Source organism: Ahaetulla prasina, chromosome 1 (genome assembly GCF_028640845.1).
Source record: "Ahaetulla prasina isolate Xishuangbanna chromosome 1, ASM2864084v1, whole genome shotgun sequence".
NCBI lineage: Eukaryota > Metazoa > Chordata > Lepidosauria > Squamata > Colubridae > Ahaetulla > Ahaetulla prasina.
In genome coordinates, this window is record NC_080539.1 from 32,518,025 (window position 1) to 32,541,072 (window position 23,048).

At 37.5% G+C, this 23,048-nt stretch overlaps 1 protein-coding gene across 3 annotated transcripts; it reads right to left on the reverse strand.

Annotated features, from left to right (window-relative positions):
- Nucleotides 1-548: 548 nt before the first annotated feature.
- On the reverse strand, nucleotides 549-22,894 carry FBXO16 (F-box protein 16). 3 transcript variants are annotated; one of them, XM_058164770.1, is made up of 11 exons: nucleotides 22,798-22,888; nucleotides 21,415-21,516; nucleotides 16,023-16,120; nucleotides 14,999-15,034; nucleotides 13,543-13,749; nucleotides 11,586-11,750; nucleotides 10,061-10,293; nucleotides 9,113-9,218; nucleotides 6,570-6,614; nucleotides 3,172-3,391; nucleotides 549-2,283 (listed from the first exon to the last, which is right to left on the reverse strand). In XM_058164770.1, exons 3-11 carry the CDS (start codon nucleotides 16,116-16,118, stop codon nucleotides 2,174-2,176), a joined length of 1,218 nt encoding a protein of 405 aa, XP_058020753.1. In that variant the 5' UTR covers nucleotides 16,119-16,120; nucleotides 21,415-21,516; nucleotides 22,798-22,888; the 3' UTR covers nucleotides 549-2,173. The 3 variants fall into 3 exon arrangements, with proteins under 3 accessions (XP_058020753.1, XP_058020755.1, XP_058020756.1); XM_058164772.1 differs by lacking the exon at nucleotides 21,415-21,516 and having other exon boundaries at nucleotides 22,798-22,894; XM_058164773.1 differs by lacking the exon at nucleotides 6,570-6,614 and having other exon boundaries at nucleotides 551-2,283; nucleotides 22,798-22,885.
- Between the last annotated feature and the right edge of the window lie 154 nt (nucleotides 22,895-23,048).

The following is a 23,048-nucleotide window of genomic DNA, read 5'->3' on the forward strand; positions in this document are numbered from 1 at the left end:
TTACCCAACCAGCTTTCATGGCTAAGGCAAGACTTGAACTCATGGCCTCCTGCTTTCTAACCCGATGCCTTAACCACTAGACCAAACTGGCTCTATTGGTGTTCTTCTGATGGCTACATTAGTTCCCCTTTCCATGATCCCCCTTCCTCTTCTGTGGAAGAGCAGGCTGCTTATATAAATTGCAGTCACCAATGTGGCCTCCCTCCCTCCCATATGAGTCCTCCTCCCCCCAGCATCAGAATAGAAGCCTTGCCAATATAGCTACAACTCTGAAACAGATGGGGGAAGAAAATGGAGGAGATATGTATTTTGGAAGTTCTACAACCACAGAAAACTGCCAAATAAAAGGAGGTGTTTTTCTTTCAAAAGGAGTGGATGGTCCAAAGGAAAAAGAAGCATAAAGACACAACAAAGCACAATGTGGAAAAAGTGTTAGCTGTTAACAGGGAAAGAAAAAGCAGAAGAATTCCCAGAGAGGAATTAAGACAGAAAGTAATGTCAGAAAAAAGCATTGCTAGTAGTATTATAGAAGGGTAATATAATAATGGTAATTGAATAGCAATGTAATAGAATATAGTGGTGGTTATATAACAGTATTTAACATAGTAATATAACAATAATAGCAATATAATATAATATAATATAGGATGGAGTCAAAAAGCAAGCACTCGGTGTTAGGCCTTTCTCGGTTTGGACATTTAGAAAAGAAAGACCTGGCTTCCATTTGTTGCGAAAGGTGTACTTTTACTAAAGCCAAGTGGTTACAGTATAGGAAAAGCCAGATCTGAAAATTCCAATGCAAAGCTACTATTTTTCCCTTCTCCCGGGCCTTCCCCCTTGGTCATCTTGTTATTGTCTAATGGTTCAAATTAGTTGTTCTAGTAACAGTTCTATGTTTGGCGGCTCTTTGGTGGATGTTTGCTTTCCATTACCATGTTGGTGTCCTTGGATCGTTCAACCGCTGTCTCTGGTTGGCACTTCTGGTTCCTGACACATGCAGGCTACCATCAAAGTGAAGCAGGGCTGAGGTGGTGCGGTGGTAGATCCAACACTCACATATAGACGTGTAAATTTCACTTTTATATCTTGTTTTATTTTGAAAAATCTCCCAACCCTTCTAGGGAACTATTAAAAAATTACTCGTCCAGGGCTTTTGTGGCTCTTTTAAGTCTGGGTCAGTCTATTTGGGTATAATTTAAAAACAAAACAAAATGTGACAAGCTAATTCCTGTTTCCCATTCCATATTGCAGTTTTTTTAAAAAATCAAATCGTATTTCTATAGCTTGCCCTGCTAGCTATTGCACACTGGGTTACATTAAAAAGTCAGCATCATAACCATCATTGATGAATTGGTACATTATATTCCTGGCCTTCCTCATTTTACATCCAAGTTAATTAGCATGTTTCAATGCACTGTGAACATTGGCACATTACAGAATGTGTGTGTTTTTTTAAAACAGCACCAGCAAAGCAAGATTGACCTCCTTCCAAAAGAATTTTCAAACCCCATGCTAATAATGGCAGTCTTGAAGAGATGACAATTATTTATTTAATATACACCCTGTCTTTTTGGTTATATATATTAAATACTCATCTTATACAAGCATTTGTTCATGATAGACAAAAAGAAAAGAAGATGCAGAAAAATGGATGTGAAAACTACATTTGGCACAGGTCATGATAGTTATTTACTTATTATTATTCAGTATGATATATACCAATTTTAAATATTCCCCCATTTTTCAACTGGTTTTTTTAAATTCTTCATTGAGATGCATTGTTTTAGTTTCTAAATACCTTCAGCTGCAATTGTTTACTCACTTATCTGTAAATTTCACTGAGTACATAAATAAACCTATGCAGAATTGAGCTGTTGTAATCCCTATAACATTCATCCTCACAACATTCCTATGAAATACCGGTACATTAAGACAATTTCCAACCCACAGCTTAGTAACTGAGGCTGGGAAACCATCCAAGGCCACATGGCAAGTTCCTGGCTCTACGAATTTTTAAAACCAAGATATCCGCTAATTGATTCACTGTGGAAATGGAGTCATGATAAATCTGTCAACTATCTACTTGATTCTTAAACCTTGTCCAAACACCAACTTTGAGAAAGAGGCATTTCACTTAGCAATAATTGAACAAACTCTTTTTTCTTTTGGGAGACTAAGTCAGTAGTGATGCCGAGGTTCTCTTTTCTTCAGCTTCTTGCTCTGCATCAGATACATAGCTGGATGATGGAACTTCCCAGGGTAGACTTTCAAACAGTGGTGATGCTGGAAGTGGGTGAGAGATTAAATAATTAAGCTTAGCATTAAAAAAATTCCTACCTTTATCCTACACATTGCATTTAAGAACATACTATCAGATCAGAGACCTATCTAGTCAAGCATGCTGTTTCCTGCAAGGATCATCCAATTTAGGAAGCTATCAAGTGGAATGCAAACCTAAGCAAATTCTCTTCTGTCATTACAGCAGCCATCTCCAACCTTTCTGGCTTTGTGGACCGTGGGGGTGGGGAGAAGAGAGGGCTCTGTGCAAGCAGCAGGCAGGCACAGGCAGCTCCATTTGCACAAGCAGTGGGCACACATGCAAAAGCTGCTCGCACAAATGGAGCTGTGTGAGCCTGCTCACCTGCCCACTGCGCACATAAGTGGAACTGTGCGTGTGTGCACCCTCGCCCATCACTTCCACAGGCCGCTTCTGAATGGGCCACGGCCCAGTAGAGGGACACGGCATGAGGGTTGGGGACCCTTGGTCTACAGCATTCAGATTTAGGAGAGATCCAAATGGGCTCTCAGTAAAGTTTAAATCAAGGCACAAACGTTAGAGGAGACAGCATCTCTTGCTGGACTCGCTTAAATTTTAAATTATCAAATTGATTTTATGAGTTTTAAATTTTTTATGGGTTTTAAATTTTTTGTAAATTTTAGAGGGTAATATTTTATCTATAAGTAGCCATATCGAATAGGTTTTTTAAGGGTTGTTTTTAGTTTTGTATTGTTGTTTTCTTTCTGTATTTTATTCCTGGCTGAGTCCTTCGGGAGAAGGGGGGTCTATAAATAAAAATATTCTATTCTATTCTATTCTATTTTTTCTTCATTACTCTCTCATTTTCAACTGTCCACCCCATATTTATTTTAAATGAACAACAGTTTACTGACTTGGTGAGCTTCTGCTAGTTCGGGTAAAGGCTTTCTTTCCTTTCTCACTCAGTTTTGGGATGGGCCCTCGAGCAGGTGCAGGACGTATTTCAGCATTCCACCGAGCACTCTGAGCAATCATTTTAGCTGTTGATTTAGTCAGAGGGTAGCTGTTTGGCTGATGCTGAGCCCAGCTTGGGCGAACTGTCACTTCTGAGTCAAGTTCTGCTGAGAGGGACATCTAGGAAAGAAAGCAGATAAACATGAAATTTGGAACAAAGCAAGTGATGACATTTCTGCTAAACATGAAAATGAAGCTTTGACTTCCATGGTTTTAGTGATAAAATTGAAAAAGATAGATGAACTCCAAGATAGATGAACTTGCACTGAGTCTAGATTTGGCTGTTGATTGTTAAGTATTTTCTGCTAAGGGATGTGGATGAGTATATGGCATGGTAATAATGCTAACTGCTAAAATGCTCTTGGGGATAGTAAACTCCGGAAGATGAAGAACCATAATTATACCAAAAAGTTCTCCAAAAATTTAATATGGAATCCTGAAAACCTCAGCTTTTATGTAATCCTGGGCCTCATTGTATATGAGGGCATAATCATCCATTCCTAAAGACAGTGATAGCAAAATCATGAAATGCATATTGTAATGTCACAATGCAAGCTCTTATCTTTTTGTCCCTGTAAGTTACATACAATGTGCAGAATTTGTGTTGTGATGTTCATTTCACCTTTTGCTTCTCCTTGACCCTACAGATACCCTTGGTGAACTGGAGGACCCTTAAAGGTATGTTAAGTTTTAAGAGAGTTAAAAATTAGGAAGTAAAGCTAGCAGTAGAAAGGTATAGTTTCAGCTGCGTTACCCAAAATCTTCCTATGTCCAAGCTGCTGGATCTCCACAATTCCTCAAGACCTCTTACAGTACCCACCTTTCCCCTCCTAATATGCTATAATCAATTAGGCCATGGACTTACCCCACAGTTAACAGGAAGGAGGATGGATAGACAAAAAGGCAAGAGAAAGAAACAATGAGAGGAAACAATTATCTCTGTTGCCTTTATATGTATTTTCTAGATGTTTGTATATACCTGTATTTTTGAATATTTTTACTTTTTATTGTTTTGTAATTTTAGAATTGTAAGCTGCCCAGAGTCACGTGGTTGAGTTGGGCGGCTATAGAAATGGAAGGAATGGAATGGAATGAATGAATGAACGAACGAGGCTCTTATTGTAAGGTCTAATGAAGCTATAAAGAATCTTACTAAATAGTCTTACAAATAAATTACAAATATTTGGGAAAAAATGGATGGGGATTTTCCCCTGTAGGATAAAAGCAATATGATCACAACATGATAGGTAGAATGAAGAATCTTGGAATGGTATTTTACAGAACTTTGGATAAACTCTGGATTTGTGTAAGAGAGATTAATTTTTTTTTACTTTTGGCTTTACTGATATAAATCTAGTTTATTCTAACCAGTTCAAGATCAGAATTTCAATAGGTTACAGCAGCTATACCAGATATATTGGTATAGGCTAGAAAGTTAAGTGGAGTTGGAACTAGTTATCAGTTGAAAGGCAGACCATCGAAGAACACTAGTTCTAAAATTATTAGGGGAAATTTTAAAATGAGTTACCTCTGGGGCTACGCCAACTCCCTGATCTCCAGACCTTTAAGCGCGAGCTTAAGACTCTCTTATTCCATCATGCAGGGTTGGCCTAATCGCAATTTTAACATGGGTGGTTTTATTAGGATTTATTTTATATTTTATTAGTTTTAAATTATTCGGCCAATTTTGAATTAGATTTTTAATAATGTTCTTAACGTTTGTTTCTGTACGATTTTATCTTGGCTGTAAACCGCCCTGAGTCTTCGGAGAAGGGCAGTATAGAAATGTGATAAATAAATAAAAATAAAAATAAAAAAACAATCCTGGAAAACAGTAGTAAGCCAATTTAATTTTCAACTTTAAATTTCCAATTTAATTGGAAATTAATAGTTTTTGCATTTTCAGAATAGGCAGCCATAATTCTTTATGTCCACAGGTCTCTGGCTATGACTGTATTTTGGCTTTGGATTCAGGCTTCCCCTAATTGTTCATTTATTATTTATCTCGTATTTCTGTAACGGTAATGATGATAAACAAGTGTTACAAATAATATCTTCAGAAATTCAGCTATCTCCCTTCTTTGAACCAAAAAACAATTTGGAACAAATAAATCCTTAAACTATTAAAGCACATTTCTGACTTTACAACGTTAACTTTTGCATGTTAAAGCAAATTAAAGTTTTGGAAATCTCTAACTTCTCCTAAATGTCCTGGTGTACCTTTGGATGCTTTTCAAACCCTTGCACTTCACTCTCCCTACTAGGAGCAGACAAACAGATCACTGAAGCTCTGTCTTAATTTATTGTGCTGTCTGAATTGGGATCCTTGGCTTGTTTCCTCCCCATATTAAGAAACAAAACTCAAGCTATGGCTCACAGCATGAGGGCCTTAATTTAGATGTCATAAAAAGATCATGAAATAAATGTCCATGTTCTGTTCATCTGTCCCTCTTGGCCAGGAAAGCATGTGATCCAAATGTTCACTCATCTGTCCCATTCATGCTATGACAGAATTGTTTCACATATGGTTGGTTTGGGCTCCTGCAGTGCTATTGGCCCCAACAAGCAGGGGGATTAGACTGAAAATGCCATTAAGTCCAAACTTTGGATAATTGTAGGTTATAAAATGCTGCATTTATCTATGCAGCCTGCATGTCACCCATCACGAAGAAAACGTGACAGTCACTGATTCTTTGCGAGAATCCTACTTTGAGACATCCGCAGGAAGCCATTCATCTTTATATGGCAGGACATTCTGTCATGGCCTGTGATTTCAGACCTGAAATTTGAAGTGATACTTTGCAGATACTATTTATTAACCCCAATGATAGCTAGTGCTTAGTAATGCAAAACAAAAAAGCACATTAATCAACAAGACTTACGGTTTCCAATCAGAAGGAGACATACTTTAGGATTGCAGCCTTAATTTATTTATCTAATATCTTCTCTAGCACTTATTATAAAGAGATTGTGGCAGATAAAGCTTGCCTGGCAACAGTTTTTAAGCCTGGAAAGGCTAATAGCAGCATTTTCCATTTCCATAGCATTTTGTTGAAAAAGCTAGAGTTAGAGACAATTTGTGAATGACAGAGATTAATTTGCAATATGATTGGCAGGTAGCAATGGAAAGAGCAGCAGATGGGCATGCTAGAGCTTAAAATGTCAAAGATACTGATTCTTTATAACAGGATAGGATGGTTGGCAGAATGGGAACCTGCTCCTGCCTTTCTGCCCCCCAGAAACAGAGGAAGGACAGAATGAGCAATGGAAAGCAAATGCTCCAATGGGCTTCATATACCTGATTCCCACAATCTGGTGTTCTTGATAATTCACTGTTAGGATGCTAAAGGAGGAGGAAGTAGAAGTAGAATATGTTAATTCACAAAGCCTTGGTAAGGCTCCTTAGAGCAAGGAAAATAATAAGACACTTAAAGGTGTTTTATGGAACTCTGTGTTTTGTATTGTTTTATAAAGTTAATATTGGACTTCAGCTAGCACATACTGCAGCATTAAACCAAAAATCATTACTGAATTACTTAATAAATAATTAACTACAGAACTTATTCTTCAAATATGTAATGACAAAATCATTATGATAGATGGCTCAACAAAAACAGGAATCAAAAATTTAAATATCTCTACACTGGAATTATTCCATAGTTGACAGCTTGGAACTATGTAGGGTCCTTGAGTGGCTCAGGCTGCTAATGCAGTCTGTTATTAACAGCAGCTGCCTGCAATTACTGCAGGTTCTAGTCCCACCAGGCCCAAGGTTGACTCAGCCTTCCATCCTTTATAAGGTAGGTAAAATGAGGACCCAGATTGTTGGGGGCAATAAGTTGACTTTGTATATAAATATACAAATAGAATGAAGACTATTGCTAACATAGTGTAAGCCGCCCTGAGTCTTCGGAGAAGGGCGGGATATAAATGTAAATTAAAAAAAAAATGTAGGTGTCTGTGTTTTCAGCTCTAAGTTATAAGAAGCTAATAATAATAACAATAGTAGTCGAAGTAATGATGAAAAGTCAGGAAAGGTGAAGACCTGTTTTGGAAATACTTTTCCAAGAAATTCAAGATTAAATTTTTAATAGAACAAATATGAATTTTAGGTCTCATCTTAGAACAATTAGAAATATCTCATTGGTTCCAATGTCTTCAAATATATAATGTAATTCAAAACAATTACTAAATCAAGATGAAACATTCAGAAACCTGATCAAAAATTAGCAACACAAAATTCAGAAGCCCTATTGGACTTATTTAGAAGGTATTACTGGAATGTGATTCTGACACTGAACAAGTCAAAAACTGAATGATTAAATAAGTGCAGTATTTAACAGAAAGAGTAAGAGTGTAATGCCTAGAGGTACCCCACAGACCAAGAGACTTGGACTCAAACTCTCCTCTCTCGTCAACACTGACTGGACCCAAACACAGAAAAAGCAGGACACTACTTCAGCACTATTCTCCCAGAACAATACTATGGCTGATGGCACTGAAAGAGATCAGTAAGAATCTTGATTCCAGTTCCTCTAGAAGTCATTAACAAACACAACTATTGCTATCCCTCTACTACACCTGAGCCTGAAATCTAACTGAAAGATGTCCAGATAATCAGTTCACTCCAGGACCCTCTGTAGTCACAATCCATTACTTTCTCAACAAACTTCTCTAAAACGGAAAAGTTAGAGACTGAATAAAAATTCTGTGAAGCTCTCTTGAGGAAGTGGTGCATCACTGCCCTCTTCTAGACTGCAATGACAAGACCTCCTCACTGAATCCATGACTACGGCATGGACCCCAATCATCTATCACCTGCCAGACAGTGTACACCAACCAAGAGGGGTAGAGATCTAAAAAAAGAAAAAGAAAAAAAGAGGTAGCCAGGCTAGCATCTGAGGACACTGTCTACCTCCTCAGGATCTGTAAGTTCAAACCTGTTAACCTCAGTTAAACACACCAGACCTTGTTTCTGTCATCTCAAAAGTCAGAATCCAGCTCTGAGTCATCCTTCCATTCCCCACCAGTCAGCCAGAAGCTTCTTGGATGAGAAGCAAAACATTTTCAAGGGAAAAAAACCAAGGAAGTCCAACTGTCTTTTGAAAAGCAGCTTTGAGACAACCATGACCTGGATTATTGAAAATCTCCATAGATATCCAACTCTTAGGGATTTAGTACAGGGGTGTCAAACAGGCGACTCGCAGCCCAGATACATCAGCAGACCACACCCACCTCGGCTCCGTAAAGGCAAAAAACATTGCTATACGTCACTATACATCATGTGACGCGATCGAGTTTGACACCTGTGATTTAGTGCAAGGAATTTGAACATAGGTTGGAATCCAATTCTCTTGAATATTTTCCAAATAAAATTAAATAAGATTATCTATTAGGAGATCAGTTTTCTTTTGTCAGTGCACTGCTGTTCCCATACTGGCAAAGTATCATTAATGAAAGGGGGGGAAATCACAAATTAATTACACTGTCCGGTTGAACATGTCACTTTATTCATGGCTTTACTCTGCCCAGTGATATTCTCCTTATTGCCTATGTCTTTGAAAGCTGATCCCGAGGATACCTCCTGTGAGCCCTACTTTGCAAAAAATATTCTATCTGAAAAGGGCCTGACTTGCCAGCAGTGATAACAATTTATATGCAAAGATTAAATAGCAGCTTTGAGGTCTGATGGTTAAATTGTAGGCTGCTATACTCAAACAGCAATGAAATGCAGTGGGGCACAAATTAAGGGGCATTGGGAAAGCTGCCAATAGCCGAGGGTTGGACTCCTCACTGAGTCTGTTGCTTGGCTTACACAGTCAACCATTTCACAATACTTGCCAGAGACTTTGCTTTTCTGAGTTTGTACGTTCCACTGCCTGGTTTCCTCTTTTTCTGAAAAACTGACTGACTGAGGTCTGGGGTGAGACCTCCTCCTTTTCTTCTACTGCAAGAGTGGAGAAAATAGATATATTAAACAAAGCTACAATGGCTTCTTAAGACAGACAAGATGGAGGGAGTTGTATTTGTGGATCAAATTATATCCTAACATGCAATGAGACTAGTTAGGACAAAAGCACTAGCTCTGAAATAAGCCTGATCTCAGTGAAATTGAGAAAGCATGCACACAGCTGAATTGCATGAGGGCATAAGAGCAGATACGCAGATGGTTCAGGATTCTATAGTTTCTATAATTTTAAAAATCAGTTTGTAATCCATAACATGGAGTTGACTTGTTTTGAAAGTGCTACTACCTGTTGGCTGCAAAACGATTTCTTATTTTGCTCATTCTGATCTGTAAACATCAAACAATTAAAATATCAGAAAATCTTGGCGAGACCTTTGAGGTATTCAAGGCCTTGCTGCATCATAGATTCTTAGCAATGCTCAGTGTCAGAGACATAAAGCTAGATCTAGCATAACGGGATTATACTCAGTGCTTGGAGTGGCTCTATGCATATCTGAAGATGACAACACAACTCTTCTATGACTTTCTCACAATTCTGGTGGAGCCCAGGCTTAGCCAAAACATCTGACTACCTCAAGAACCCCTGCTCCTATTTTACTGACTGAAATTAAGAGTCCAACTAGGTAGGGTGTGCCAATAATCTTGAAAGGATACATGAGGAAATAATGAATAAAAGATTTGGCTTTTGAGGATAAATGGGAGAATCCTTTGACCAGCTCCTGCTGATACAGATGGCAATGTAACATCAAACATAACATTGGTTTTCTTGCCAGAAAAAGACAGACATAGATGAAAATTACTGTAGGAGAAAGGTGTCTTACGCCTGCCTTGCCTGCTCAATGGGATCAAAGTTATCCAAATAGTTGTAACGAATGATATCTGTTGGATGCTTATCTGATGAACGCCAAGGTGGGAGATCGCTCTTTCCTTTGTTTATCTTTCTTCTTGACAGAGATGCTGATTCGAGGACTGACAACAAGGACTGTTTTATTTCTGGGACATCTTTTGTTATTGGCTGAACATCAACCACCACAAAATCATTTCTTGATGGGGTCTAAAGAGAGCAAAACATAAGCAGAGTAACTCCAAAGCTGAGTCTCTCCTCTAATGTCCCCCATAGTATCTCTATTTATTGATTGAAAAAAGTAGTGCACTGCTAGTAATGCAATGGTTCTCCATAACTCACAGTCTCTCTGAATCTGTTACAGATACTGAAGGCACAACAGAATTGGACAAAATGGCTGTTTATTAATCAAGATTACCCCTCCCTAACTAGAGATGAAAACAAAACCTTTTCCCCCTATACTTTCTTGTTAACTACCAATATTTTGATGCACATTCATTCTGATTGCATAATTTTTCTTTAGAGATCATGCCCAGCCATGACAAATCTATTCATGTGAAATTGTCTTTAGGCTTTAAAGCCAAACAAGTCAATGACCATCATTATACCTTGCAGGAATAAATTGAGTATGCCCAGAATCTCTGGCTATTGTATTTAATTGGATAATTTCAAATTATGCACTAGAAATATAACTGAGTTGTATTAAATCTGTTCCATTTTTTTTCAACATCATCTGAGAATAGTTTTTTCCCAACACTATATAAATTTATTGGGGAATACAGATGGAGCCATCTCTACACCAACGTGCTCTATCATCAAAACATAGAGCTTCCTTTAACCTTAACATTACTATGCCTTTACAGTATATATGTAAACACTTTGAAGTACCAATTCAGATATCCACACATAAATTTTCATAACATAACATAACATAACATCAGAGTTGGAAGGGACCTTGGAGGCCTTCTAGTCCAACCCCCTGCCCAGGCAGGAAACCCTACACCATCTCAGTCAGATGGTTATCCAACATTTTCTTAAAAATTTCCAGGAGATTACATTTCGTGAGACAGTTCAGAATTTCAGAATAGCATCTAGTACAATCTTATAAAACTGTTCTGCTTCAATATGGAATTATAAGCCTGAATGGAAGTTTCAAACATCCAATGTATAATATAAACATTCAGATTTTCGGACCTTCCGGACCTTCGAACCTTCCGTCGCGAGCTCAAGACACATTTATTCATCTGTGCAGGACTGGCTTAGATTTTAAATTTTATAGGGGTTTTAAATTGATTTTAATATTTATATTTCTATTTTTAATGATAGGGCATTGGAATAAGTTTTTTAAAGATTATTTTAATTTTGTATATTGATGTTTTATATGCCTGTGAACCGCCCTGAGTCCTTTGGGAGATAGGGCGGTATATAAATTTAAATAATAAATAAATAAATAAATAAATTTGTTACCCAAAATATTCATCTTCCAAAGACTCCACAAATACCTTAGATCTGGATACTTGAAATTCTTCTGTCTTCTTAATATAGTGTTTCTTCCAGATTCCTTGCTCAAATGGAGTTGGAGAGAAATTGATGTACCATCCAAAACGCAGACATTTTGGTATCCAGAGTTGATCAAGCTGGGTTAAGTAGTTCCAGTGCCAATTTACCTGAAAGTGCCAAAAACACCTTTACTGTGTTTCAAAGGACTATATCATAGCAAAAACCCATGAGATATGGGTAGGGGTGAAATCTGAACTGGTTTATTACCGGTTTGTTGGCTGGCCTCACCAAATGCAAGGTGCGCGTGCGCAGTGCATGGCAAAAGGAGGCATGTGGTAAGTAGAACATGTGGAGGGGGGTGATCAGCTATGGCGCGTGATCTTTTTTTTTAAAAGCATTTTTTTACAACTGAAGAGGTTGTAGAAAAAATGCTTTTAAAAGTAAAAAAAAAGGCTCTGATGATTGTGCGGCTCAGCTGTGATCGTCAGAACCTTTTTTTTAACCTTTTAAAAGTATTTTTACAACCTATTCAGCTGAATACGTTGTAAAATAGGTTTTTAAAAGTAAAAAAAAACCCTCTGATGATCGCGCAGCTCAGCTGGGGCAGAGGGTGGGGGGTGGGCAGGGATTTTTGCTACTGGTTCTCCGAACCACCCACCGCCATCGCTACCGGATTGACTGATCGGGTCTGAACCCGGAGCATTTCACCCCCGGATATGGGGCATAGCCTCCAAATACAAACACATTTTGATAATTTTAAAACACAATGCTGTTTTAACTCAAATTGATAATTCCAAGGAAGTATGCATTTGAATATATATTCTTTGATTCAACCTAGACTCTGGACTTTTGAAGTATATGTCAGTGCTACATTTCATAATTTTATATCTTCTAATTTGCAATATCTGGTTAAATGTATTTCAGGCAATTATTTTGGTCAATGCTGCTTTCAGAAGAATCTTATAGAATATCTGCATCAATAAGTAAAAAGGATTATTATGTTATTAAGTTGCTCTGATTTACATACAAAGCTGCCTAGCACTGCAGTAAATCATTGGTCTGGCTGAACAAATACTGCATGTTTTCACAAGCAATGATCTTCAGAGTTCTTCCCAGCCTTGATCACTCAATCTCTTTTAAAAGAGAGCCTGAAATCTTCTGTACATAAAGCAGGTGTTTTATAAAGGAGTTACGAGTCCTCCTAGTCACTAATAAAGGCTACTTTACAACCCAATCTGATTTACTTTACATATATTAAACTAAAACTGGCATGATCCCAAGCTAGCACAATTAGCAGTTATTCTGGCCAGCCATTACTAGAACTGTACCCATCCAAAGAACTTCAGGATAGGGAAGACTATAATTCTAGCCCACTATTATTTATTCTGACATAAAACGGGTCTCCAAGGTCACAACTGAAATATACATTTTGAGAATCTTTTAACTGGACTTGCCAGAAACTAGAACCACAAAGTTTAGAACCTAAAGCAGATGTACTGATGAGCCTGAACAATGAGTTGGAAATTCATCAATGCCACTGTGACTCTAAATTGATCTCGCAATTATGTTCAAGTGTTGTAAAATTGCTAGCTGGAAAAGACTCAGATAATTAATCTACTTCCCACGTCCCCATCAAGGCATATAGGAGTTGACCAGTCTTACTGTGAAAAGCTACACAAATGAAATTCATTAGCACTTCCTTACTCAGCTCATTCTGTTGTCAAAGAGCTTTTCCAGTAGGAAATATTTCCTAAAGTATAATCAATACCTATTAAGTAGGACATTTCTTTGTGCTTTTTACAAAGCAGCATAGGTAGCTATTGTTTTGCCTCAGCTGCTTTGAAAATGTGAAATCTGTTAACATAATCCCCTTAGCTTTCCCTTCTCTAGGCTAAACCTACCCAGTGAGTTCAGCTTTGTATCTCTCCGCTGCATCCTTTCCAACATGCTGAGTTTTACCTGGGCACATCGGAAGAGACTTCGAGGATCCAGGAAAGAAAAGATGTACAAAGTTAACACTCGGGGAAGCTGGGTGGTGAAATCCAGTGCTTCAATTGGCACTCGATCCTGGAGCAGTTTGAAACAGAATTTCAGCTGTGAAAGGGAGCAATGCTCCAAGAAGTCTGTCAGGACTTTTCGCCTTTGATTGTCTGTCCACTTGTCAAACTATGGGGAAAAAACAGAGTTGTGAATTTCATGACCTCTGGAGGAACCATTTACAAGTGACTTTCCCTCATTATAGTTTACAAGCAATAAACTGCAAAGCCAATTATGAACTTAAGCTAATTCCAAAAGTGAAAGATCTCTGCACCTTTCCTTGTTGCAAAGGACACGAATGTCTGCCAAGAATTCATTCAGGCCACATTCTGCCTCTAGAAGGATTATCTAGGTATTTGTGGACAGTTCATCATAATTTAAAAAGGGATGCATTTTGCTTTGTCCTCAACAAGGATCACCATTCAAAAGTAGACTGCACTTTTTATTAAAATCAGCAACACAGAATCATAAGAGTTGAAAGGAACTGTCAAGCTCCTAAAGTATTTCCGATAAATTGTCCAGCCACTCCTAGAACACATCCAACTAAAGAAAGCCCACCATTTCCATCCATAATTGGTTCCACTTTCAAACTGCTCTTACTATTAAAATATTCTTAACATTCAATCAGAATATGCCTTCCTATAACATGCATTCTGTCTTTTGATGGAGAACAGGCAATCTTGTATAAGACACTCCTTCAGATATATATGATAACTTTCCTCAATTGCTTTGATTGTAATATATTTTATGTATGTTATTGTAAGCTGCTAAAGTAATGTACGGGCAGCTATATAGAAGGAAGGAAGGAAGGAAGGAAGGAAGGAAGGAAGGAAGGAAGGAAGGAAGGAAGGAAGGAAGGAAGGAAGGAAGGAAGGAAGGAAGGAAAGATACTGAGAGATACTAGTTTTCTATTGGATCACTGGCCACCTAATTCAAACTCTGTTCCTAAGAGAAGAAAGTCAGGTGCAACTGAGAATATCATAAAAGTGGCATGATATAAATTATTATATATTGAATACACACTGGGGAACATATATTTTTGAAGACCTAGAATACATTGTTTATGTATAGTATAACGAATAAATAACCTCTAAATCAGCCTTCCCAAATGAATGTCCTTCAGACAATTCCTGTAATCGAGAAATGATAGAACTATGGAAGTAAAAATATTTTACACTGCAAATATACCATTTCGGAAATACTCTTAGATAAATGTTATGCTCTTTTTATAACAATTAATATACTATGTTCTATGGTAAAAAATGCTGATTGTAAAGGTTTTGGAGCACGCTTACATTTCCCAGCAATGTCTAGTTATTGTACAATAAATATTGAAGCCTGTGAGATTGACAGAGCAATTGAAATAAAGGATGATTACCCATTTCCCCAACAAGTTTCTTCTTTCTTCAAATACCTGTAAAGAAATAAAACTAATTTTAAAATTACTTTTTCTAAGATTCAATAAGAAATGATTCATTACATTATTAGAAACAATTAAGTAAATGAAGCTGTCAGAGGAACATGATAAAAGAGGCAATTCTAATTTAAGAAATGATCGGAATCCTATCTGCATCAGAAGACCTTGGGCAATACAATTTTCAGTTCAATACAATGATCGAAAATCATCACATGGCCACATTATTTAGTGATGGGAATCCTGGGACTTCCTGGTTGCTTTTGTAACCACAAAACAAACAGGAAGACACCCAGATAAGGAATGCAGGCATGCCACAGAGGGCTGGAGAGCTTGGGGAGAACCAGTATTGGCCAAAAATGAATTGAGGGAGGGCTGACATAGGCTGTGCATGGGTGGGAGGTTGCTGTGGTGGGAAAAAAGGAGGGATGTCTATGGAGATTCTCAGTCATCCAGTCAAAGGTACCTTTTCAAAAAGCAACTAGACTTCGTTTTTCTTTGAAGATGTTTCGCTTCTTCTGAAGAAGCTTCTTGGATCAGAAGCGAAATGTTTTCAAAGAAAAACAAGGAAGTCCAGTTGCCTCTTGAAAAAGCACCTTTGGGGAAAATTGAGGGAGTGTCTTGCAACTTTTCCTGCTGGTTTCCTCACTGAGTTGCTTGTGGGAAGCCCACAGTGAAGTTTGAAAATGTGATCATGTGATTACAGCTCTCTGCAATGTTGTGAGGTTGCCGGGCAATGACAATTTATAGTCTCAATGTATATGAAGGATATCAAGTTTAGAAAGTCTGAAGTATATATTTAATATATAAATGCTAATTACCTGGGTTCTATCTAGGGCAATTTTCCAAGCAGAATATGGGCTTATTAGAATCACATAAGAATGATCTTGATACTGTTGCTGCATAACAGGCTGGAGGCCTGCATACTTGTTAAGAAAGTGGGCATGGACACAAATGATTCATAATTTACAAAGTTCCTAAAACTTACCTTATAATTCATGAGCTGATGATTCAGTGGTGTCCAGGCACTCATCTTTGTTTGCATCTTGGGCCCATTCAGGTTTTTGGGAGGTGCAAATGCCATCTCTTTTTATATAGAAAAGGAGCCAAAATAATTAAAAATGGCAATAACGATATTTGAAGTATTTGGTGAATGTAGATTTCAGTTGGGCATCATAAATTTCATAATGATAAAAGCTGTTTGAAGTGGGAGATGATAGGCCCTTATTTGTTGGAGGTGTTTAGTCACAGGCTGATGCTGTAGTATAGAATTCCTTATTCCCACTGGATAGGGAATAAGATTAGATGATCTCTAAGTTACTTTCTAGCTCAGTGATTATAAATGAACATCCCTCAATCTGTACTCTTTAGATGTTGGCATTATAGTTGCCAGAATTTTAAGTTAGCATGTTGGTTGGGAATTCTGGAAGTTGCAGTCACAAGTGCAACATATCTAAAAGGTGGTAAGTTGGGCAAAGGTTAAGCCAAATGGATGTGCAACAGTGATCTGTATCTTAATTACATCACAATTCTACTGTTGCAATGAACTTAATGTAGGTCTAATCTGATGTAATGTTCCGTTAGTTTCAAATACATCATGCTATTAACGTTAATGGCTCATGGTGAAAAACCTTCACAGGTTACCGGTTGTTTTCTTTGGCAATTTAAGTAACTGGTATGTTATATGTATATAATTTAGCCTGGATCCAATCCAAAATAACAGGCTTTGTAGTTCCTGATGGTTTACTGCAATGGGTTTCAGCCTATGGACCATAAACCACTAGTGAAAGTAGGATATTTTAAGTATACTAATTATTATGTGTGAGATAAATATTTGTTTAAATGACCCAAATTACCCAAGAAAACCAAAGCTCATATTTGGCACATAACATAAGCTACTGGATAAGACCCTTGGCTCATCTAGTCCAGCAGTCTGTTCTCACAGAAAGCAACCAACTGCACAAAGAAGCCGGCTAGAACCCCAGCATATTGGAGGGAGGAGGGTTTGTCTTCTCCTGGATAAACATATCCCAATTATTCCTCCTAAGTTTTTTCTTACAGGACCTTATAATTCTGCTTGTTCTCCTCAGGTCATTCCCATCTACAAATATTTCTGCCACACTACTTTAAAGCACATTTTTCAGAAATGCAAGAAATCAATGATATTTATTACAACATCAAAAACATAACAGCATTGGATGGTGTTTTCTAGAAACATAAAAATATCCATGTTGCAAATTGCAATCAAATTAGTTATAATTGAGCTGGAATGCTACCATTTTTGTAAGATAGCCTTGATATATGCTTGTGTTCTACTAATGAATAGTAGGGTTGTGCAAAATCTTAGAAAGAGGTAAATTGCAGCACATACTTTTTTTCAAATTATGAAAGCAGCCACATTTTTTTCCTGGCTAGTATGGCTGCTTCATAAGCAGTTTGCAGATGCCTCTATGTAAATCTATTTTAACAATTCGAAATTGTACTTCTGTGTATTATGACGTATCTGTTTTGAAGGATTAGCAATTAGGGAATGGAACAACAAGATATTTACAGTATTTTTAGCTATGGCGCTTTACAATACCAAAAGACTGGAATCTGAAGTCCCAATAAACCTCACAGAAAGGCAAGGAGCCAAGGTAAGCTGTTCACAGACGTAATTTAATTATATTTAAGAAAGATTAATTACTATAATGCTTGTATCATATTAACTAAAGTCATTAGACTGATTTTTTTTTGCATTGTGCTAATCCCGGTTTAACTCAGCAGAAATGCTAAACTGGGGCTTCCAAGACACAAAGGCTTTACAAGTAGGAGTCTGTATTTTAAATGGTTGAATAAATCAGTGAAATTTAATTTAAGGCGGTAAAATTCATCAGTTAATATGTAATCATGGGATTGATTCCATCTTTGTTTTCATACATATTGTTTTTTATTAGACTATGATTTCAAAATACAGGGAAGAAAAAAATCATAAGAAAAAACATAGGATACAGTATGTAAACTAAAACAGGGGAACTGCCCTTGCATGTGAGTAAGGCAATTTTACCTATCCATGTTTCCCCAAAAATAAGACTGGGTTTTATTTTTTTGGGCCCCAAAATAAGCAGTAGGGCTTATTTTGAGGGGTGTCTTATTCCCCCACCCCCATGTACAGGTGGCCCACTTCTGCTACCTCACAGTTGGGCAAGAGGCCATGCGGCACGCCAGTGCTGCCACTATGAGGCAGGAGGGTGGAGATGCTCCACACAGCTCACACAGCTTACCTCAGGGCCCCCGCAGTTAGGCCACCCATGCCCCAACACCTGACTCGCCTCACGGCCGCGACAGCAACACACTGCTGTGCCTCCTTCTGCTTGCTCCTTCTGCTTGCTGCCACGAGCAAGCAGAAGAAATGGACCAATAGCCATGTGGGCTCCTGCTGCACATGGCTGCTGGTGCTGCCATCAGGAGGCAGGTATCAGGGCATGGATGGCCTGGCTATGGGGGCCCTGAGGTAAGCTGTGCAAGTGCGTGGGACAGCTCCATTACTCCACTGCCTTGCTTCGTGGCCATGGCACCACGAGCAACCAGACAGAATGGGTGGGCAGCCAGCTCTGCAGGTAGGGCTTATTTTGGGGATACGGCTTATATTAGACGCAAGTGTAAAAACATGCTAGGGCTTATTTTCGGGATAGGTGTCATTCTCAGGGAAACTGAGTATATAAATACTGGAACTAAGAAAAGAGGGATGTCAGAATGGCTTCCAAAGGTTTTCTTTAGCAATGACTTTGACCTGTTAATATAATTTTATGTGTAATATACAGGATATTGTCTTCTATTGCAACCTTTTTCAATTTCCTCATTCCTTCCATTAGCAGGTGGTCATAAACTTTAAACAATAAAATCTTTTGTTTCCTCCAAAAACACTATTAAGAAAGAAAAAACAGTTCCCTAGTATGAGCTTTCTAGCTGGGAGAAACTGGAGTTTAGTATAAGCTATATTTTAATGTTAACTGGACAGCATACATCAGGTGAAATCAAGAATGTAAGAAAAATATTGAAACTTATATAAAACAGAAGAAACAAAAATGTCGCATCAAAGATTTGTAAACTAATTCTGAATTAAGAAAGTAGAGAAAACAGCCTATTGTAGTATCTTCTAGCAAATGTTCTCCCCAAAACAACAATTTTGTGATTTGATTTATAGTTCATACCCTGTTATTTTAGCCTCAGTGTTTGTATTTCACTTCTGATTGATATAGCAGTTTTATCTTTAAATGAGTACAATCCACTTGCAATTACTTCTTTGTACACAGGAAAAGGTTTTGATATACTTGGGATTACTCAATATTTTCAGAAGTACTTTGAGGTTTTGAAACTTGGATAAGTATATGTGCCCCTTAATTATTATTTAACACTCATAGTGAATGATCTTATTTTCTTTACTGTGGCTTTCTGAATAAACCCCATAGACTGAGCTCATGCAACGTTCTAAGCTGCCTCAAAATATATTACATATTAACATGATAAATAAGCAAGTCCTTCTCAATTCCTATTAAAATTATGTTATTTAGGGCTCCCTTATGCTATTAGGAATATCTATATATGTTCAAGACATTAGTTTAGACAAGGCTGATTTTATGGCCAGATGTTATTTTATGTATTATTCATACTTTTGAAATTTAAGTCCCTAAATTCTTTAATATATAAATTTAGGGCTTTTATACAAGAAACAGTTTAGATTGAATGCCACTGGGTTCTAACAATATTATAAAGTAATAAAGGGTTGGAAGGGGTGGTAGTATCTAGAATATTTTTTTTTACTTTACATAGGAGTCCCTAAAAATTTTGCAAATATACCTTAGTTAATTCAAATTTATCCCACCTTGTGTATACTGTACATAAAGCATGATTTAAACAGACTTTCCTTCTAAATTTGGTCCACATATTTTTTCCTCATGTTCAGTCGTGTTCAATTCTCAGAGACTACCTCCACAATTCCTTGCAGATTTCTTGGCAAGGTTTTTCAGAATTGGTTTGCCATTTCCTCCTTTCTAAGGTTGAAAGCCAGACACTGGTCCAATGTTACCCAGTAGGTTTTTTGCCTAAGGAGGAACTATAACTCCCAGTCTCCCAGTTTCTAGCCTGGTATCTTAACCACTACACCAAAAGTCTCTCGCATAATACATACAACTGGTAATTCTATTTTAAGGGATTACTCTACTCTTTCAATCTTCATGAAACCTTGTACACTATTCAATGTTTTTTCCTGATCAAGAAATTAAGAATTTAATTACAAAAAATTGTTATGATTCACAGTATAAGGAAATGTGGGGTTTAATCTTTCACATTTCCAGTGGAAGAGTGGAACTTTGCTTCTTTATAAAAATCAGTAACTTTATAGAAAGTTAAAGAAATTTTCCTTTCTGGAAAGAAATAGTTTAAATTCAATTCACTTCCAGGCTTAACTTCAGAATTATTTCATTGTGGAAATCTATGCAAATATGAGGATCTTTTTTTAAAACAGCACTTAATTTTCCCGTATATATTGCAGAATATATATGGAAAGAAAGGTACTGATTCCTTCATTAACGGAAAATATATATTGAAGGAGAATCTTGAAACACCTGATCAACTTGTTTTCTGAGCATCAATTAATACAGGGGTGTCAAACTCAAGGCCCGGGGGCCAGATCCAGCCTGTGGAGTGCTTAGATCTGGCCAGAAGAGCCACCCTGGAAACAGCAAAGGACTGGCTCACAGTGCATCTGCTAGCGAAAATGGAGCTTGGGAGGGTTGTGTGCGGCCCCGACATGAGTGACGCCAAGCTGGCCATGTCTACCCTGGCCACACCCACACCAGCCTCCCAAGGTCAAACACAACCCTGATGCGGCCCTCAATGAAATCAAGCTCGACACTCCTGCATTAATATAACTATTAGGGTTTTTTTGTACTGATTATTTTTCTTTAGCAAGATTATTTGAAATTATAAATTTATGGGGACCCAGATTGTTGGGGGCAATAAATTGGCTCTGTAAAGCACTTAGAGAGGGCTGTAAAGCACTGTGAAGTGGTATATAAGTCTAAGTGCTATTGCTGTTATGTTCTCTAAGCTTTCAGAACCTAATGTGGGAAAGCTAAAGATGGCTATATTAACATGAATAAATGAAGCAGAACCCTTCCCTGTCCCTTCAAATCTGTTCCAACAGGTTCCTCAACATGCAAAGCAGTCTGAAGCATGTTTGAGAGAAATCCATTCCACTGGTAGATGTCACAGACAAATATGCTGTCTCTTACGGAGTATCCAAAGTATTACAAATCTCTCAATCTAGACAAAAGTTCTCTCTTTTGAGAGGTTATGACTTTGGCTTTGAAACTGAAGATTGGGCATGTGAGGCCTACCTGATGTCAGTTTTCTATTTCCTACTGACAATAAAAGTGGTCTTTAAAGTTGTCAACAGGGATGTTTTGGCCCTGGGTTTTCTGACTTCCAATGTCAAGCCTCTGAAAGCAAGTAAAAACAAGTTTTAAAAGATCTATTAATTTGGATATATTGTCATTATTTGTTGAAATTGTTATCTGTATTTGTATTGTTGTGTCCCCACCCCCCGTAGGAATTCCAACAAGAAAAAATGAGATCTGCATCTCATTGCAATCATATACTCGATGTGAGCAATGATATGCTAGCATAATTAACAATAGTAAAAACAGCATTGTTATACAAGCAGTTACACTACTATAGATTAAAAACATAATTCCTCAAATGAAAGGTGGAAAACATTTTCTAGATGACATCTAATACATTTAGATTACATCCAAATAAAGAAAATGCTCTAAAATATTATCTGTGTTATTTACTAATTGGAAGATGTAATAAAAGAAAATAATTAAAAGACTATGCTTACAATCTTTTGTTACTTAATGTGCATTGTACTGAATTTAAATTTGAGGAAGAGTGTTAGATAGTTTTCATATATGAGCTTGTATATATAAAATTCCTTCCCAATTTTGTTTTACACTAAAAAAATGGTGGATATACTGTAGCGTACAGACTCTTTTCTCAAGGTTAGTGATATATGGATAAGGCTACTATTTAAAATAACCTGATATTGTTAATACTAATAATGAAGATTTAATTTAAATGGTGACTACCCTGATGCCTATCTATATAAATATAAATGTGTTTCAGAAGTAATTATCCCACTCTCCATTTTCTATTCCATCTTTTTTGTTTTGTTTTGAGGAACTCAAGAGCAGCGGATTTCAATCCACCTGCCCTCTGACACTGTCAAATAGATAAAGGTGTAAGACAGAGGCCTTCTAAGATCACAACTCTTGAACCAAAGGTCCTAATGTAATTTCTTCTTTCTATTCGATATCTCATATTTCTTTGCAGCATGCCCAAAGCAGCTTACAAAGAAAAAAGAAATAAGTAATAATATAAATAATTTCTTATACATATTTTCACAACATAAAAACAGGCATTGTAATAATCACCTTTTAAACATAGGGTATAATTTCAAGCAAAGTAAAAAGAAAAAAAATGTGGCAGCATTGAATTAAAAATTGCTATCATATATGTCAAGATGTGTAGAGGGAACTGTGTCTTGGTTGGGTCCTTGATACTCTGGTAAGTTTGTTTTCTTGAAGACATTTTCATTACCAATCTAGGCAACATGCCTTATCCCATAAGGACCTACCTAAGGCTCAACTCTGAGCTAGAAATATTCTCTTCTAACAGCGCCACAATTTGGACGGATGGCTTGTCACCACAGCAGCTCTCACCTGTTCTGTTTGAATCTTTAACGCTTCAGCAACGCCATTAACGATGGCGACGGCGAGAGGGCCATTAAGGACGTGGTTGTCTTCTTCCACAATTCCCCCACCATTCACACTCCACACAACGGCCTAGTCTCTTGTACAGCACTCCTTCCTCCACCGCCGCCGCCTGCGAGTTGATTCTCTTCACCATGGAAACCGTTGCCTAGTTGCAGAGGCCCATCCGAAGCGCAGTGTCCTCCCCCCACTTTTCTTTT